At 40.6% G+C, this 19,968-nt stretch overlaps 1 protein-coding gene across 1 annotated transcript; it reads left to right on the top strand.

Moving 5' to 3' along the window:
* The first annotated feature begins 733 nt into the window (after positions 1-733).
* On the top strand, positions 734-19,453 carry ppil6 (peptidylprolyl isomerase (cyclophilin)-like 6). The gene is made up of 9 exons (XM_041187341.1): positions 734-774; positions 2,985-3,105; positions 4,213-4,308; positions 7,684-7,872; positions 10,390-10,452; positions 11,361-11,508; positions 12,355-12,411; positions 14,109-14,244; positions 19,266-19,453. Exons 1-9 carry the CDS (start codon positions 734-736, stop codon positions 19,375-19,377), a joined length of 963 nt encoding a protein of 320 aa, XP_041043275.1. The 3' UTR covers positions 19,378-19,453.
* The last annotated feature ends 515 nt before the right edge of the window (positions 19,454-19,968 follow it).

Consider the following 19,968-nt stretch of genomic DNA (forward strand, 5'->3'; position numbering starts at 1 on the left):
CAACTCAATGACCAGTAGAAGACACTGTTTAATTACTGCTTTTGACAAGTGAATTCTCAAAATTTTCAATAAAATATTCATATCACAGCAATTTGGATTACATAGTAAAATGTCCTACAGCAATTCACCGCATTATCAAACAAAAAATTTGACACCAAATCATTTCAGGAGATATTAGGATACGTGACCCAAAGCTTGTCTAAGCAATGTCTTAAAGAAGAAGAGGTTTGGGAAGGAAATTCCAAAGCTTAAGGCCTAGACAGCTGAAGCCACAGCAGCTAATGGTGAGCCAAGGAAATTGCATTTGCAATTTGTGTCCTGTGACAAGCCCAGAACACGAGAAGAATGAAACAGCTGCACAAAAACTATATCCTCATTCCAATGTATATGGACAATGTATCATATTTTAGCGGTTACTAAAACTATTACCGAATCAGGAATTTAATCGTCTGAAAATGGTAAGAAATTTGAACTAAGTTCTATTTGTTGTCTGCAAAATATTACTTCCTCTTGTCATGCCTTTGTCACGTTATGTCATTTTTCCATTCTAAATCCTAATGCCCACATTCTAATGGAAACTACCGAAAAAAATGTTGTGCTATAATTATATTGTACCTCTGTTTTTCAATGTATGAGCCTATATTGCAGCAAAGCATTTATGCTTAAGCCAACCACACTCTGTCCTTCCCAAGTTGCTGTAAATTTTGCTATTTAACTAACTTGCAAATATAAAATGAAAGTGACCATGCTGATGTGGAAGTCTTCATTACTGGGGTATGTTGTGAAAAATCATATCCAAATATTGTAATTGAAAATTTGAAATGGCAGATTTGCTAAAAATTTGCTTTCTATCAGTCTTCACAATAGAGGAAGTAACTAAAGTACCCGGGATACAAGAAAAAGTATAAATAAATCAAGAGGAGGAACTTATTAGGCTTAATAAAAATTTTAAAAATATAGCTTGAGAAAATAATGAGACTAAAGATAGGTAAGTTTCCAGGGCCTTATATTTACGCCCCAGAGTATTAAAAGACGTAAGTGAAAAATTGCAGATATTCTACTTATGATTGTCCAAAAGTCTCTTGATTCAGGAATTGTTCCTCTGGATTAGAAGAAGAAGAAGAAGAAAGTGGCTGTAGTTCCAGAGGACCATAGGCTGCTCTCTCGTTAGAGAGAGGCGATTGATGGTGATTTTAACATGAGGGTCACCACACCTCAGGTGAAGGGTGAGGTTGAGAAGGCGGGGCCTCCATGGATGACCTCAGCCAATACGGAAATGAAATTTGCCAATGTCACTCCATTATTTAAGAAGGGTAGGAGAGATAAACTAAGATATATTACTTTAGCATCTATCGTTGGCATGGTTACTAGAAGTTTTTATTTGGGACAAAGTGACTGAACATTTGGACATGAGCTGATTGGATATAATTAACTTGGATTTGTAAAGGGCAAGTCATGCCTAAAAAATAATTAAATTTTTGAGCAGGTGATTAAAATACTAGATAAGGGAGTTATTTATATGGGTTTCCAGAAGGCATCAGATAACATTCCACACTAGAGATTGTTAACAATTAATGATAGTACATGGGATTGGAGATATCCTATTGATGTAGATAGGGAATTGATTGGGAGTTAGAAGACAGAGTAGGGACAAGGAATATGTACTCAAATTGGCAAGATGTGAATAGTGATTTCCCTAAGGGATCTGTTCAGAGGCCTCAGCTTTTCACTATATTTATAAATCATATAAACATGGAATGATTACAACATAGAAAGTGGCCATTTGGCCCATCATATCTGTGCTGGCTCTGCAAGAGCAATGCACCATGTCTCATTCCCTCACCTTTTCCCCATTGTCTTGCATTTCTTTCCTCTTCAGATAATTATCCATTTATTTTCTGAAAGCCATGATTGAATCTGCCTCCACCACATTCTCAGGCAGTCAGTTCAGATCGTAACCACTCACTGTGTAAAAGCTGTTCCTCATGTGACTTAGACAAAGGAATAAAGATCCATGTAACCAAGTTTGCTGAGCTAGGTGGCAAAATAAATAGTGTAGATGGGAGCAGAAAGTTGCAAAGGGATGTTGATGGATTAAGTGAGTGGGCAAAAGTGGCAGATGGAGTTCAATGTGGGAAGTGCAAGGTCATCCATTTTAGACCTAAAAAGGATAGAGCAGAGTATTTCTTAAATGGTGTGAAGCTAGGAACAGTGGAGAAACAGAAAGATTTAGGGGTCTGCGTATAAAAATCATTATAAATTAGTGGACAGGTACGAAAAATAACTAAAAAGGCTAATGAAATATTAACCTGTAAAAACCTGAAATACAAAGGTTAATAAGTTATTTTCTTTCTATAAAGCTCTGGTCAGATCCCAAATTGTGTACAGCATTCAGCTCAGGGCATCACACCTCAGGAGATATTGACCTTGGAGAGGGGACAGCGCTAAATTCACCAGAATGATACTGGGCTAACAGGAGCAAGTTATGAGAACAGGTTTTACAGACTATGCCTGTGTCCCCTTGAACGTAGAAAAATAAGAGATGATCTATTTGACGTGTTTAATGTTACAAATATTTAATTTCATGATTCATACGTTTTGGGAATATGTTTAGTATGGTGATTGAACGTTTTAAATGCAAGATAAATGAAAACACCTGCTTAGAATCAATTAGATAAACCTAAACAAATTGCATTTCAAAGGGTGGCCTATGTATATTTGATAGGGTCAGAGTTGGAAGGGGGAAAACATTAAACAACAGATGATTCCTATCTGGGCTTTGTGATGGAAGTCTGCAGCTATCTCAATAAGGAGTTTGAATTATCCATATAATTTCCAAGAACAAAGGGAAGGTTTGGGAATGGGAGATAATTAATTTAAATCTCTATCTGGGACATCCAAGGTGTGTCATGTTGCCATGAGGATAGAATGCAGGGAGGCATTCCTTTTTTTTGTTTTGGGTTTATCTGTGTGATTTCTCACAGAAGCAGGCAGTTGGAGTTGAAACCTGAAAGCAGCTTTGAGGCAAGGAGCTGTAGACTGCTAACAGAGGGCTTTCAGAAACCAAGTGTGTTTTCCGATTTGGAATCGCTAGACAAGAAAGCAGTAAGGCCCAATGCTTGAGCTGGGCCGTACACAGTTGAAGTGCTTAAGAAGAGTTCCACTAGCCCGATGCTAGTGGAAGGATCCCAAGAAATCTCATACCTCGGAGAATTGCGGGAACATTGAGGAGAATCAAAGTGAATTGCTGAGGGCTGTGGCACACCTTGGTTTGGTCCCAGGAGAAGTAAAAAAATACTCAAGGTCCTGTAAAGTATATGGGAACTCTTGGGTGGAATTAAAAGCAAAACAAGAAGGGTGCTGTTAAGATTTTTGGGTATAAAGTATAAGTGTTTACAAAATATAGTGTCAATTGAGTAGTACTTGTTTTGTTTAAATTTTGTATCGTAAAAGTTTTTGTTTAAAACGTGAAACCTTGTGGAGTAATTCTTTTTAAATTTCTTTTTAAAAGTTGCTAGTTTCCACCGAGATAATAAGATTAAGAAGATTAAGGTTTTCGTACAGTAGAGAGAAAGAAACATTTTTTAAAAATATACTTTATTCATAAATTTATAAAAGTACTTTACATGACTGTTCAAAGCTGACATGACATAAGTTGCAAACCAAATCAGTTTCTTCCAATACCATATGTCACTCACTACATTTACAACTACAGTTAATATTTACAAGCTACATTACATGCCAAACTTTCAAGCCGAGGGCTTTTACCCAGTTTCCAGTCCCTTGGTGTACTAAAGCTGAAAGGCCTTAGATGGTGCCCTTTCCCCGTTGCACCTTTGCAATGTTTGCTCCAAGTTTTAGTGCACCCCTCAGCATGTGGCCCTGGACCTTGGAAGGTGCTAGTCTGCAACACCCAGTCTTGGACAACTTCTTGAACCGGAGACCAGCAAGACCAGAATGACAGAAGGCACAAAGAAACTATTTCCTCTGGTGGGGGAACCAGAATAAGGAGCATACCTTAAAATTGGAGCTAGGGGGTGATGTCAAGAAGCACACTTCACACAAAGGGGATGTCGATCTGAAACTCTTTCCCCTAAAAGCTTTGAGGTTAGGTCAATTGAAACAATCAAAACTGAAAATATCTCACTCTCCTCATTGTGGGACGAAAGACTGAAACAATAAAGTTTTTTTTAAAAATTCCTTTTTATGCAGGTGCTGAAGCAGACATATCCTTCCCAGCTGGCTGACCCAGTAATACGTCCACTTCTGGAATTTGCCTGGCATGCGTACTTAGATGAGAAGAAGAAGGTATTTGTGTCTTTTTAATTATTAATCTGAGCTCATTTAAAAGGGGGATACTTCAGACTACAATGAATTTGTTTTAAGAATTTGTTTTGGTAGCAGGAATACCATTTGGTTATCAGCAGTGCTCCCTTAAACCATCTCAACAATGGACTTCCCTTACAGACTACGACCAAATCAGGGTCCCAAAATACATGGCCCCATTAGTGAATTCCTTCCATGACTTCAATAGGAATGCATTGAAAGGCCAGATACACTGGATCCTCCCATTATTCCAGGGTTTCCACGGATCTTGTAAGGAGTGGAGCTTTTTCTCAGGTTGGGTCTTCCAAAGGCACAAATTCCTGGGGTGTTGAAAATCGTCAGGGGCTATATCTGACATGAGACCAGGGAAGTCATATTGCCAAAGAACCCAGGTGGGCACACTGGGGAAATCCTATGTGCCCACTTGGATTGTGGGCTCCCAAAAGTAAGTGAGGCTTTTTTTCATTTTTAAATATGAGCTCCTTAAAAAAGAAGTTCCCGAGGATGTTTTCCGAGGGAGAGAGGGCAATAGCAGCTAATCCAATACAATCTGCAATTTCTTTAATGGGAAAACACCCCAGTTGCTGGTTTAATGAAGGTGTTGCCCACCATTCCTATTCAATTTAAGAATCTTCCCCCAGCCTTGCTAAAATTTGGTGAGGTCAACATAAAAGATTCTAGGTGGGCATGTCCTGAAGCTCACACTGATGTTACAAAGAATCTGGATGATCTTATGAGGAAGCATGTAAAACAATTGACTTGCCAGCAGGAGTCACAATATACTATGTAGAATAGTGGGAAGGAACTCTGTTCTGACCTCACCTTCCCAGCCAAACCTAAGGACGCTGAAGCCATTTATAAGATCCTCAACATAGACCAAAATAAATTCTAAAGCTGTAGAATAGAAGCCAGAGGAGGTCATGATTAAACTTTGCTTTGGTCTGTTCGGACTGCACGTTGACAAGTTGCGTAGTCCAGACTCGTATTCCCTCAAGTCTGGAAGATTGAGGGGTGACCTAATTGAGGTGTTCAAGATGATTTAAAAAATTAAAAAGGAACAAAGAAATAAATGATTTCCTCTGGGGGAGTCCATAACAAGGGTGCATGGCCTTTAAAATTAGAGCTAAGTTATCCGGGGTGATATCAGGAATTACTACTTCACACAAAAGGAAGTGGAAATCTGGAACATGCTCCCTCAAAAAGTTGTTGAGGCTAGGGAGTTAATTGAAAATGTCAAAACTGAGATGGATTTTGTTAGATAAGGGTATTAAGGAATGTGGAATAATGAATAAATGAAGTTGATGCACAAATCAAACATATTCTAATTGAATTGTGGAACAGGCTCAAGGGCTGAATGGCCTACCCCTATTCCTGTATTCTTTTAGGGGATGTGTGTGTCAGTGGCAAGGCCAGCATTTATTACCCATCCCTAATTGCCCTTAAGAAGGTGATGGCGAGCCACCTACTGAATAGCTTCCTAGGCCATTCCAGAGAGCATTTAAGAGTCGGCCACAGTGCTGTGGGCCTGGAGTCACACATAGGCCAGACCAGGTAAGGATGGCAAGTTTCCTTCTTAAAGGATATTAATGAACCAGATGAGTTTTTGCAACAATGCAGTCACTTCATGGTCCCCATTGCTGAATACTATCTTTTAACCGCAGACTTATTTAATTAACTTAATTTAAATTCCACTGCCGCCATGGTAGAATATGAATTTATAATCTCTCGATGATTAGTCCAGTAATATAAACACTATGCTGCTCCACCCCTCAACAACTGTTGCTTTGTTTTCAAAAATGATTTTTCTCTTCTTAAAGTAAGTAGAAACAGAATTAACTGGTTAACAATCAACATGATAATGACGTTGTTCAAGACTGACCCTTGCTAATCATTGCTAATCCTGCTAAGTGGTTTCACAAAACTCTAAGAAGATACCACTCCTGAGATGGGCGAGAGTGAGATATTCATGAACGACCCTTGTCAGCTACGGTTTATCCTTTGATTCTGTGATTTTGCTGCAAAGGGTCTTGGCATTCCTCTTTTCTTTCTCACTAAGGGACTGTTTCTTGGTCAAAAGCAACACATGGAAACCTGAAATAAAAACAGAAAATGCTGGAAATACTCAGCAGATCAGGCAGCATCTGTGAAGAGAAAAGTAGAGTTAACATTTCAGGTCTGTGACCTTTCATCAACTGGGAGAAGTAAAGGCTTTGAGCAAGTTAGAGTGGGGAGGGTGAGAACAAGAACAAAAGGGGAGAACGGTGTTAGGGTGGAGGGCAGGAGAGATTAAATAACAAAAGGTTTCATGTTGCAAGGCCAAAGGGAGTGATACTGGAACAAGTAAAGAAAGATAAGTCTACAGGAGGTGTGAATGCCAGGTTAGCTGCCATCCAAATGCAAAGTGAAGGGAACAAGAAGGTGACAAGAGAAAAAAAAACAGCAAAGAAACATGAAACCAAATGAGGACCAAGGTTATGACCAAAATTGTTAAACTCAATTTCAGTTCAGATGGTTGGAGAGTGCCCAGTTGAAAGATAAGGTGTTGTTCCACAAGCTTGCCTTGGGTTTCATTGGTACACTGTAGCAGGCCAAGGCCAGAAATGTCAGATTGGGAACAAGGTGGATAATTAAAAGGGCAGACGACTGGGAGCTCAGAATCAGGCTTGCAGACTGAATGGAAGTATTCCGCAAAGTGATCACCCAAAATGCTTTTGGTTTCCCTAACATAGAGCAGACCACATTCTGAACAGTGAATACTGTATACTTACTTGAAAGAAGTAGAAGAAAATCACTGTTTCACTTGGAAAGAATGCTTGGACCTTGGGTAGTGAAAAGGGAAGAGATAAAAGGACAGGAGTTGGCTCTCCAGTGCTTGCATTGAGATGTGTCATCAGAAAGGGAGATGGTGTTGGGAGTGACTAGGATGGTTCCTTCAAAATACGAGAAATGGAAGATGTGTTTAATGATGGCATCACGCTGGAGGTGGCAGAAATGGCAAATACGGAGGCTAGCGGGGTGGGAAATGAAGACAAGGAGAACCCTATTGTGATAATGGGAGGGCGGGGAAAGGAGTGAGAGCAGAAGTGGGTAAAATAGAACAGACTCTTCTTTGTTGATATCCAGGTGAGTGACTCTGTGAACAAGGGGACTGTACAACAGGCTGAATGGTCTCCTCTGTTGTACGAATCTATGCTCTACATGAACAATAACTTGCTTAATTTGGATGACTGCATTATTGTGTGTCTGTAAACAAATTAAAAGTTTACCAAAAATTGTTCATGAAGATGGTGCCACTTTATCAAAGAGTTCATAACATTTGCAAAAGTTAAAGACACCAGCTATTTTTTTTCTCCACAGGCATTCAAAGGTAATATGTGGGGTTTCTCCTCCAATGTCATTTGCTTTGTCAATGGCCAGCTTCTTGGTGATGAGAAAGATTTCCTGAAATGGGCAGAAGATGAGTTTGGCTACACAGATTTTAGACCTAAAGTTCTGTATGATGCAATAGCTGAACATTTTTATTCTGAGTATCTGAAGGGCATCCAGGTAAGTATCAGCATTTCCTTACAATGTAAAGCTAGACTTGCAAGTCACTCATATTCATGATATCTTTACCCTCATCCATGCCTTGAATAAACCAGGGTCAAAATAACTGCAGGCAAAATGTTTAAAATATATAATGCTTTCATGGATGATGACTGGAAATATTCTCTAAATTTTAATCAACCACATGATGGAAGCGTTCAGTAACTGGTACTGAGATTTGAGTCTTTGCTGGGGACAACCTCCAGTTTTTAAGTTGCTTTCTCCCTGTTCATCAATTTGGGCTCCCTGTGTCCCCTATCATTGTCATCAGAATAATCCTTTACCTAAATAATGTTATTAGCACATGTACAACAGGCCTTTAATAAATGTACATTTACAGCTGCTTTGGTGAATTTTCTATTTAGCAGAATCTTGTCAACTCAAAGTAAAACAAAGTTCATTTTTGTAGATCTCTGGAGATCATCTAGTGCCCCTGCTGTTCATTATGAAATGATGATTAAGAGATTTGGTGAAACTGATAGATCTTTACTTTGTAGAACATCATAATGTTATTCATCCTCTCACACTCAGGTCACTGCCTTAAAAGCAATCATTGAACAACGTAGAGAACTGCTTGAACTACAGTTGCAAATCCAACCATCCATGCAACCCATGTCCTTGGTCATTTTGCCAAGTTATAGCAAAGTTTCCAGCCTTTTCCAGATTTTTTTTTAATTCATTCATGGGATGTGGGCTTTGCTGTCTGGGCCAGCATTTATTGCCCATCCCTAGTTGCCCTTGAGACAGTGATGGTGAGCTGCCTTCTTGAACCAGTGCAGTCCATGTGGTGTAGGTACACCCACAGTGCTGTTAGGAAGGGAGTTCCAGGATTTTGACCCAACGACACTGAAGGAACAGCGATATATTTCCAAGGCAGGATGGTGAGTGGCTTGGAGGGGAACTTCCAGGTGGTGGTGTTCCCACCTATCTGCTGCCCTTGTCCTTCCTAGATGGTTCTGGTGCCTAGCTCGATGCTGGGTGGTCCGTCCAGCTTCATTCCTTTTTTGTATTGGTTTGATACAACTGAGTAGCTTGCTAGGCCATTTCAGGGTCAACTACATTGCTGTGGTTCTGGAGTCACATGTAAGCCAGACCAGGTAAGGACAACAGATTTCCTTCCCTAAAGGGCATTAGTGAACCAGATGGGTTTTTACAACAATTGACAATGGTTTCATGGTCATCATTAGACTTTTTAATTCCAGATTTTTTTTTTAAATTGAATTCAAATTCCACCATCTCCCATTTCATGATTCAAACCCTGGTCCCTGGAGCATTTACCCTGGGTATCTGGATTACTAGTCCATTGACAATACCACTATGCCATTTCCCCACCCCCAAATTCCAACATCTGCCATGGTGGGACTAGAATCCAGGTCCCCAGAGGATTACGCTGGGTTTCTGGATTACTAGTCCATTGACAATACCACTGCACCACCGACTCCCATGTGGATCATGTGGAATTTGGGGTACCTTTGGGATGGTGGGACCTCTGCCGGACAGAATCCCTGACCAAGGCCAATTTTCAGACATCTGGAGCATTTTTTGTAACTTTTGCAGGCTCTTAACTACACCTCCCTCCCCTAGACCTACTGAAGGGGTCTGCCCTCGGAAAGGGCCTCAGAAACTTGCTGCAGCTGCAATGTTCCACTGACCATCCACAGGTGGCCAACGAGATTTTAAAAATATATATACTGCCAGAATAAATGGGGAAAGAAAGACCAAAATCTACACATTATGAGCGATTGCATCAGTGTTGGGGTCATTTAAAAACTAGGAGATAGAGAGGCAAAAGGAGAGTCATGACATCTACTCCCTAACATTCTCTGACTCCAGCAGAAAATCTGAGCTCCCTTCCAGGTCCTGGAAAAGCTGAAACTGTTGGATATGTACATTGGGTCAATCAACATCTGAATGATAAAGATAACCCTTCGTACCAGAATCATTAACTTGGCTCCCAGTCATATGCTGTCCACCTGTTTTGTCCTACCAACACGTTTTGCTTTTTCCCCACCAGAGTTCCAGCATTTGCATTTTTTGTTGTTCTGTCTATTCCAAATCCTGTGTCTTTGAAGTTTCTTTCTTGTCAAAAACCAATTGCCCACCTCAGTAGGCTATCCTTTACCTCAGAGCTGTGCAATATATCGCATGGAAAACTTTCCATGGTTCTGTCTATTATACTGATTTTTAGCTGCACATATTGCAGTCACTCTTGCTGTTACAATTACTTAAAGCAAATAGCCTTCCTGTCCAGTTTGCAACATACCTTGAACACTAAATTGCAGATTTCTTGATCTGGCAGCAACTAATTTGACTCACCTTTTGGATTAACCCTCCATATTGCTGATAGTTCTTTCTACAACTCATTATGTTTTCTAGCAGGCCTTTTTGCTCTTTGCCAGATTTTTTGTCATTGTCTTCTTCAAAAAAGGACAATTGGACTAATTTGACATTTTGACAGGTTATCTTTGTTTTCTACAGCACACGTTTGTTTACATGGACATCTCCATTGATCAGAAACCTAATGGGAGGTTGTTATTTGAGGTAAGGAATGCAGTGAAATGTTGTTTTCTGCCCTCTCCCCAATCTGGTTTCTCCCTCATTACCCCTTCTCTTGTGAAGATCTTGATTCATACTAGAATATAGTCTCACAGGGAATGAGGGCACCCAACACTCCAAACAAATATCTGCTCTTCATACACGAGACTCTATAGGATGTTGTTAGGCTGCTCAATCTGGAACCACTGCTACTGAGCCTGATCCTATCCTCACCCAAATTATAAACACCTTTCCCGTAAGGTTCGCTGAATGACAATCAGTATCAGGACTGCCGGCTGCTTTTATTTCCTTTCTCTATGGCAGAAACGCTAGATCCAAATGTATTGCCCTCATGCTAACTAAAGTCACCTATCTCAGCATTGGCCAGCTACCTTCCTGGTCTCCATGGTTCAGATCCTGGATTCCTTGGTGTTGGATGTGGTTCAGTGGTAGCACTCTCACCTCTGAGTCAAAAAGTCATGGGTTTTAAGTCCCATTTCAGAGACATAAGCAAATATTCCAGTCTAACACATCAGTGCAGTACTGAGGGAGCACTGCACTGTCAGAGGTTCCATCTTTCAGATGAGACACTAAACTGCGTCTGCCAGTTCCTGTCTTAACTGGGCAAAAAGATCCTTTGGCGCTATGTCAAAGAAGAGCAGGAGACTTCGGCCTGGTGTCCTGGCTAATTTATCTGGCCATCATCACGATGCTGTTTGTGGGACCTTACAGAAACTAGCTGTCCCATTTCCTACATTGCAACAGTGACTACACTTCAAAAGTACTTCAGCAGCTGTGAAGTGTTTCAGAACATCCTGAGATTTTTCTTTCTTGGAGAAGGGGAAGCTTATTTATGATCAGAGCTATAAATTCAGCTCACAAAATACCGATACTAATCAATAATACATTGAAAGCTTTTTACAGATGTTTGTCCAAAGACTTGCAAGAATTTTAAGGCACTGTGCACAGGAGAGGCAGGCTTCTCACCTCCAAACCTATGGCTTTGTTATAAAGGAACCATATTTCACAGACTTGTGAGGAATACCTGGATTCAAGGAGGAGGTGAGACTGAAAGCTAATTTAATAACAGGATTGTAGCACCCAACATGGATCAGAATTCTGTACATTTTAAAGTAACAATGGCTGTAAGTAGCGTTAACCAGGTTTAAAACCACATTTCACAAATTATTATGGTTCTTACCACACATAAGGGTCTGGAAAATCCATGGAATTCCACAGGGCTGCAGCCACTCTGCTGTTCCTTCACCAGAGTCTGTTAGGCACCGTGCTTCCCCATAGAAATGGGGATTTCACTCTACTTCTGCTGAAGTTACACCAACAGAATCGGAGCAGCTCCGAGGGAATTTCCCAGCCAGTGTGTTGTCCGGATGTGTACCACACCTGCCCGTGATCTGCTCCCATCTAGGATCAGAAATGAAAACGGAGGGTCTATTAGAGGAGGGGAAAGAATGAGGCGGTTGGAGTGGAAAAGAGGAATTTGGGCTTATCTTTATTCTCCTGAATGACCCTAAGATAATAGAAGAATTTGGTTTTGGGGGAGTGGGACTGTGAAGTGGCCTAACCAGCTCCACTAGTGGGAAGGCAGTCCACTCATAAGCTGATGGCTGTAGCCTGCCGTACTCAGGAATGAGATGATGAAGATGTCTATTATGAAGAGAGTGTCCGGGGAAGATGGAAAATAGTTAACTATATAAAAATATGTATGCAATTTTATATTTCATGCAACAGGCTTGAGTAAAATTAATTCCAGGACTACAAAAATACCAAAGCATTATATAGTAACAGAAACTAATCACTATTATAGCTTTTTGAGGTAAACTTGGCAAAACTTTGTCCTTTTTTTAAATCCCGATCTTCACTCTGGTATTTTTTTTCTTGAAACCATAGACATTTTAAAAGGTAGAGGAGATGGTGGAGTATCCATTTACGGAGAAACATTTGAAGGTAAAGAAAAACAGCAAGTTTTGTCATGGGAGAACCCTTACAGGGCATGATGGCAAGGATTCCATCGCTAATGTTTGTATATCACTTAACCTTGTTAAAAAGGACGTGCCATGTCAGTGCTTGAAACAACATGGAGTCTCTCAGTGGCGAGTTGTGGATTCTGGTTACTCGGGGACATGTAGTGCAAACAACTAGTGCCCTCTGGAGTTCAAGAAAATTGTTGGGGAGAAAACCCCACCCTCTTTGCACCTTCTCCCTCCCCCCTACACTTGGCGCCTCTCCCTCTGCAACTTTTCACGCCTCTCCCCCCCCCCCCAACTCTTCGCAAATCTCCCCCTCCCCCCACCCACTCTTCACACCTCTCCCCCCACCCCCGTCAACCCAACATTCAGAACTGGCTTCCCAGTGTCCACTTGCCAGTGTTGCTGGAGTGATGCTTGAACCCGAAACTTTCAACAGAGAGGTGGTCACCCAGGATTGCAAGTAACCTGTTAGATGTCAGCCCAGGGCCCAGATCTTTCTGTCTCCGGGTGGTCATACCCCGGAGATATCCCTGAAAATGCACTGGGGACCCTCTGTGAAGTCCCCGACGCTGAATACACGGGAATTGCCTGGGAAGTTTTAACTTCGATAATAATCTGCATCTGAAACCCTCCAAAAGTCTGATTTAAAGTCAGAGACTCACTTAACCGAATAGTTACCAAGGAAAAGTTAGAAGGATTAAAACCAGTGCTAACCCCTGGGTTACCTGCCAACTCCCCACTGGACCTCACGATTACTCCCCCTGTCCAACCAACTACGCCGACACCCCACCCCCCGACTACTCCCCGACCCACTCACCCCCAACAACCCCCACCCGCTGACTACCTCCCCAACTATCCCCCCAGCCCCATCTACTGCCCTCACTCACCACCCCCAACGCACCCTACCCCCTCACCCACTTACCTTACACACTTATCTTGTCAAAGTGGCTTTGGGGCATTTAAACTCACCAGTTTACAGCAGCCAATGCCATTAAAAGGGGATGTGGCTTGGTTTTCTCCAATGCTCGTTCACTAAAAATGAAGGACTCCATGTAATAAAATATATAAAATATTTCCTCATGAATCCTATTTGGCGGTTTAACAAGAAATGGACAGTATATTTGTTTCACCATAAAAGTTAATTAAAAACAATATGCTTTTTTTTTCAACCAAACCATGGGGATTTTTCAGGGTGTAACTGAATACAGCAATCAAGGCTCTTTCAGATTAACATTTCACAAGTATAACGTCAACCTTGTGGGAAAAGGTTGTTGCAGAAAAGGCAGTGACATTCACTGTGCGTAACTTCAATATTATTAATCCTACTGAAGGTCAGCCAACAGTATTATCAAATTGTCATGGAGATCAATAGGTGGACTTGATGACCAGGCAGCAATCTCATGAAGCAGTTCAGATGGCATGATAAGTTATTTCCATGAAAAAAATATCCCTTTAAGATTTGAGTGCAATTTATTCCGTGAGTGATTTATCTTGAGGTTTTAAATATGCCTGGAGTGAAATGGTCCTTGAAATAAATAATGGTGTGATGAGGTGTTCAGGTCAGAATTAAAATGGAGCAATGGGACTCTCACCGATTAATCTAGGAATCACCAAGTCACAAATGGAGAAGGTTTTGATCACCACCAGTACCAGCAATGTGCTTTCTTTTATTAGATGAGACCTATGCTATCTCCCACTGCAAGAGAGGAATTCTTGGAATGGCTAACAAGGGGCGGCATACTAATGGAAGCCAGTTCTACATCACATTACAGCCATGTCTTTGGATGAACACCAAACTTGTAGCTTTTGGGTTGGTATTTCAGGTTTCCTGAATATTGTTAGTTTAACTTAGTGCAGGAGAAATTCGATGATATAATTGAAGAATGCTGCACAGGTAGCGAACTGCAGATCCGCCTATTCCTCAGGGATTGGAGTTAAGTCTGTGTTGTGCCATGCTATGTGAATGAATTTACATATGAACTCGAAGCAGGAATAGGCCATTCAGCCCCTCAAGCCTCCTCCGCCATTCAATAAGATCATCGCTGATCTGACTGTGGCCTCAGCTCCACTTTCAGGTCTACTCCTGATGCCCTTTAATCTCCTTGTTAGCCAAGAATCTACCTCTGCCTTAAAAAATATTCAATGATCTTGCCATTGCCATTCTCTGGATAATAGCGTCCCACAGACTCATGACTCTCAGAAAATAATTCTCTTTGTCTGCCTTAAATAAGAGACTCCCTATTTTTAAACTGTGTTTCCTAGTTCTGCTCTGTCCCCCAAGGGGAAACATCCTTTCAGCATCCACTCTGTTTTGATCCTTCAGGATTTAATATGTTTCAATAAGACTACCTCTCATTCGTCTGAACTCCAATTGATACAGGCCCAACCTTTCCTCACAAGATAAAACCCCTTCATTCAAGGAATCAGTCGAGTGAATCTTCTCTGAACTGCTTCTAATGCAATTATGATTTTTCTTAAATAAGGAGACCAAAACTGCACACAGTATTCTAGATGTGGTCTCACCAACATCCTGTACAACTGCAGCAAAATATCCCTACTTTTATATTCCATTCCCCTTACAATAAACAATAACATTCTATTTGCCTTCCTAATCACTTGTTGTACTTGTATACTAACTTTGTGATTCATCAGGACACCCAGATCCCTCTGTACGTCAGAGTTCTGCAATCTCTCTCCATTTAGATAATGTGCTGTTTTTCTATTCTTCCTGCCAAAGTGGACAAGTTTACATTTTCCCACATTATATGAAATCTGCCAAATTTTTGCCCACTCACTTGATCTATCTATATCCCTTTGCAGACCCCTTATGTCCTCTTTACAACTTACCTTCCTACCTATCTTTGTGTCATCAGCAAATTTAGCAACTATACATTTAGTCCCTTTATCCAAATCATTGATATAAATTGTAAATAGTTGAGGCCCCAGCATTGATCCCTGTGGCATTCCACTCGTTACATCTTACCAACCTAAAAATGACCCATTTATGCCTACTCCCTGCTTTCTCTTAGTTAACCAATCCTCCTTCCATGCTGATATGTTACTCCCTACGCCATGTGCTCTTATTTTGTGTAGTAACCTTTGATGTGGCACCTTGCTGAATGCCTCTGGAAATCTAAGTACACCACATCCACAGGTTCCTCTTTATCCACATTGCCAGTCACTTCCTCAAAAGATTCTAGTAAATTAATCAAACATGATTTCCCTATCACAAAACCTTGTTGGCTCCGCCTGATTACACTGAGATTTTCTAAGTGCCTTGCTAGAGCCTTTTTAAAATTCTTTCGAGGGGTGTAGGTGTCACAGGCTCTACAGTATTTCTTGCCCAACCCTCCTTAATAGTATAAAAGCAAAATACTGCGGATTCTGGAAATCTGAAACAAAAACAAAAATAGCAGGTCTGACAGCATCTGCGGAGAGGAAGACAGTTAACATTTCGAGTCCGAATGACTTGAATGACTCGAATGGTTCTGATGAAGAGTCATTCGGACTCAAAACGTTAACTGTCTTCCTCTCCACAGATGCTGTCAGACCTCCTTAATAATAGATTCTAGCATTTTCCCTATGACAGATGTTAAGCTAACTGGCCTGTAGTTCCCTGCTTTCTGTGTCTCTCCTATCTTGCATAGGGGAGTTACATTTGCTATTTTCCAATCTGATGGACCTTTCCACAACCTAGGGAATTTTGGGAAATTAAAACGAATGCATCAACCAATTCAGCAGCTACTTTTTTTAAGACCCTAGGATGAAGTCCATCAGGACCTCGGGACCTGTCAGCTTTTAGTTCTAATAACTTTCTCAGTACCCTTCCCCTGATGATTGTAACTGTTTTAAGTTCCTCCCTCCCTTTCACCTTTTGATTCACACATATTTCTGGGATGTTATTTGTATCCACCACAGTGAAGATAGATGCAAAATATCTGTTCCATTCATCTGCCACTTCCTTATCTTTCATTAATTCCCCAGACTCAGTCTCTAGAGGATCAATGCTCCGATTTATTTCCTCATTTCCTTTTTAAATACCTGTAGAGACTCTTATTATCTTTTTTTATATTTCCAGTTAGCTTTCTCTCTCATACTCCAATTTCTCCCTTATTATCCTTTTAGTCGTTCTTTGCTGTTTTAATGTTCTGTCCACTTTTTTAATCTGCCACTATTCTTCACAGAATTGTATACTTTTTCTTTCAATTTGGGACTATCTTTAACTTCCTTAGTTACCTACAGCTTTCCCTTGAGTTTTTCTTTCTCACTGGAATGAGTGTTATGAAATATCTCCTTAAATGTCTGCCACTGCATCTCCACTGACCTATCCCTTAACCTAATTTCCCAGATCACTTTCACCAGCTCTGTCTTCATGCCCTCATAATGACACCTATTTAAATTTAAAACACTAGTCTTATACCCACTCTTCTCTCCCTCAAACTGAATGCAAAATTCAATCATATTATGATCACTGCTGCCTAGGCACTCCTTTACCATAAGATCATTAATTAATCCTGTCTCGGTGCACCTTACCAGATCTAGAATTAGCCTGCTCCCTGGTTGGCAGCAAAACATGTCTCTCTAAGAAACCATCCCAAAAACACTAAGAACCACCTTCCAGGTTGCCCTTGCCAATCTAATTCACCCAATCTACATGTAGATTACAATCACCCATGAATATCATCAGATATTTCTCACAAACCCCCAATATTTCTTCCTACGTACTCCATCCTACAGTGTGATTACTGGTAGGGGGCCTATAAACTATAAACAATTGAGTTCCTACTTTTCCTATTTCTTATCTCCAACCAAACTGCTTCTTTATCTATATCATCCTTCTCTAATGTACTATTGCCATCATCAGTTAACAACATTTTTTCCTAACTTCCTGCCCTTCTGAAATATTATGTACCCTTGAATATTCAGGTCCCAGCCATTGTCATCCTGCAGCCATGTCTCTGTAATGGCTATCAGATCATACATATTTATTTCTATTTGCACTCTTAATTCATTCATGAGCATTTAAATACAGAGTTTTTAGTTCTGTCCTTTTAGTATTTTTGCAACCTCTAGCCTTACCTTCTTGCTCACTCTTAAGTGTGTATACTTTGTCTCTTCCTGCCATGCTCTGATTATCATTTCTCTTATTGCTACCTTGCTATCTTGCTTTGTCTTCCCCCTTTATTATCACATCTTCCCAGACTTGATCCCTCACCCCCACTATTTAATTTAAAGCCCCCCAGAATCCTGATCCCAGCACGGTTCAGGTGAAGACCATCCCAACGATACAGCTCCCGCTTTCCCCAGTGCTGGTGCCAGTGCCCCATGAATCAAAACCCTTTCTCCCACACCAGCCTTTGAGCCACATATTCATCTCTCTAATCTTATTTACTTTATTGCCAATTTACTCATGGCTCAGGTAATAATCCAGAGATTATCACCTTTAGGTTCTGCTTTTTAATTTCACCCCAAGTTGCTCATACTCCCAGAGCAGAGTCTCTATCCTACTTCTACTTATGTTGTTAGTACCAATGTGGACCACAGATGCTGGTTGGTCCCCCACCACTCTTTTTAATTTCTCCCCCAGTATGTTTGTAAGGTCATGGTTAACTTATTTGTTCAATTTGAGATTTGTAATCTTAGTTTTACCATTCTTAAGGAAATATTTTCTGGGAAAAAATAAATTCTATTCTAGTGAAAGATCTAATTAATTTAATTTTGCTGTTTAGTTTCTTATTTCAAATTAGGTTGAGAAACTATTCATCCTTCAAAAAGCTGACCTGCAGTCTTGTTCATATCCCACATGCACAGACATATATAAACATAGGTACATGCATGTTGCATCTATATGCATATGGATAGACAGATGAAATAGTTAAGACTGTCCACGCACAGAAAGGGGTAAGATTATCTTTTAATTGAGAAACCAAGGAAAACGTTTAAGGCCTTCAATAATACAATTCAGGACACTTCAGGACCTAATACAGGACACTTCCAACCTTGAAAAGACTGAAATAGAAGATGAGGTAAATGAAGATGCAAATGATTAGCAGACACCTTTCTGGGTTTTAAAAACCAAAAGGTTGCAGTAGAAGGTAAAGACTGTCAGAGAAGATATTAAGAACTCCACAATTTTGAGGTCCTGGGAAAAAATTAGACGACAATATTGTACAATGAATCATAGTTCCACATCAAGTGTGCATGAAAGGAATGGTATGTAGTACATGTGGGATTTTAGATATAATGAGAGTAAAATTTAGAAGAGCATTCATCTTATTAATCTACAGAGAATAGGGAAAAGCAAGAGAGATTATGACGGAGGGAGGTCTTCTGAATGTCCTTCGACAGCACCTTCCCAACCTACAACATCTATCAACTCAAAGAATAAGGGCAGCAGACATGTGGGAACACCACCATTTGCAAGTTTCCCCCAAGTCACACACCATCTGACTTGGAGCTATATCACTGTTCCTTCACTGCCTTGGGTCAAAATCCCTGGGACAATCCTTAACAGCATTGTGGGTGTACCAACACCACATGGATTTCAAGTGATTCAGGAAGGCGGCTCACCACCGCCTTCTCAAGGGCAATTAGGGATGGGCAACAGGCAATGCTCACATCCTGCAAACCAGTTTGAAAACAATTGTGACTGTAGGTGAAAGAACAAGTACTCATCCATCAAGTTTTTCTCTGTATCCTACTCTAAGGGCATGTGAAAGAAAATTGAAGATTTTCTCAGATAGGGAAACAGTTTTCAAGTATTGCTTGAAGTAGTTTCTTTTTCTTCAGAATAAAATCTTTCCTGAATTGGCTCTTTATGTTTTTCGCCAGGCACCTGGTAGCAGGTACAGATGTTCTTGAAGAATTGGAGAAGGTTCCCACAGATAATGAGAGACCAGTGGTAGAATGTAAAATTGAAGATTGCGGCATCTATTTTGACTAAACATCATTGCTCTTTCAGTTTGGCTAAAAGAACATTCTATTTAGGTTTCCTGCACATTATTTATTCTCCCCATAATAAAATGGTTGTCTTGCACCACATAAGCAATGTGGAGTTTTTAATACTTTATACGTTTATGCTTCCACTAATATAATAAAGTATATAGTAATGAAAGTGAAAACTGTCAATATTAATAAACTAGAGAAGGGGGGACCCTCCTTCATAAGCTGTATCAACAAAAAGCAATTAATTGCCTCAATCATAGGCTGCAGTTTACTGTTGCTGATAATCACAGGCAAATGCTTGCAGTATGACAGTCCTCTATCTGCTAGTTTAACATCTAAACTTATACCCACACTTCCTCACACCAAGGTTCCGCTCCTCAAAAGAGAGGATAAGGTAGGCCAGGGGTACAGTCAGCCTGAGCCACTCTGACAATCCCCTGTTCATATACGGAAGCCCAAAAGCTGGTCTGCAGTTTACTGTCCTGACCGAGGGATGTTGTGTGGTGAGAGGAAACTCAGAGAGGACTGTTGGTGTGGGGAAGTGGTGGCATAGCTGTATTGTCACTAGACTAGTAATCCGGAGATCCGG

The sequence above is a fragment of the Carcharodon carcharias genome, chromosome 5 (genome assembly GCF_017639515.1).
Source record: "Carcharodon carcharias isolate sCarCar2 chromosome 5, sCarCar2.pri, whole genome shotgun sequence".
Classification (NCBI taxonomy): Eukaryota; Metazoa; Chordata; class Chondrichthyes; order Lamniformes; family Lamnidae; genus Carcharodon; species Carcharodon carcharias.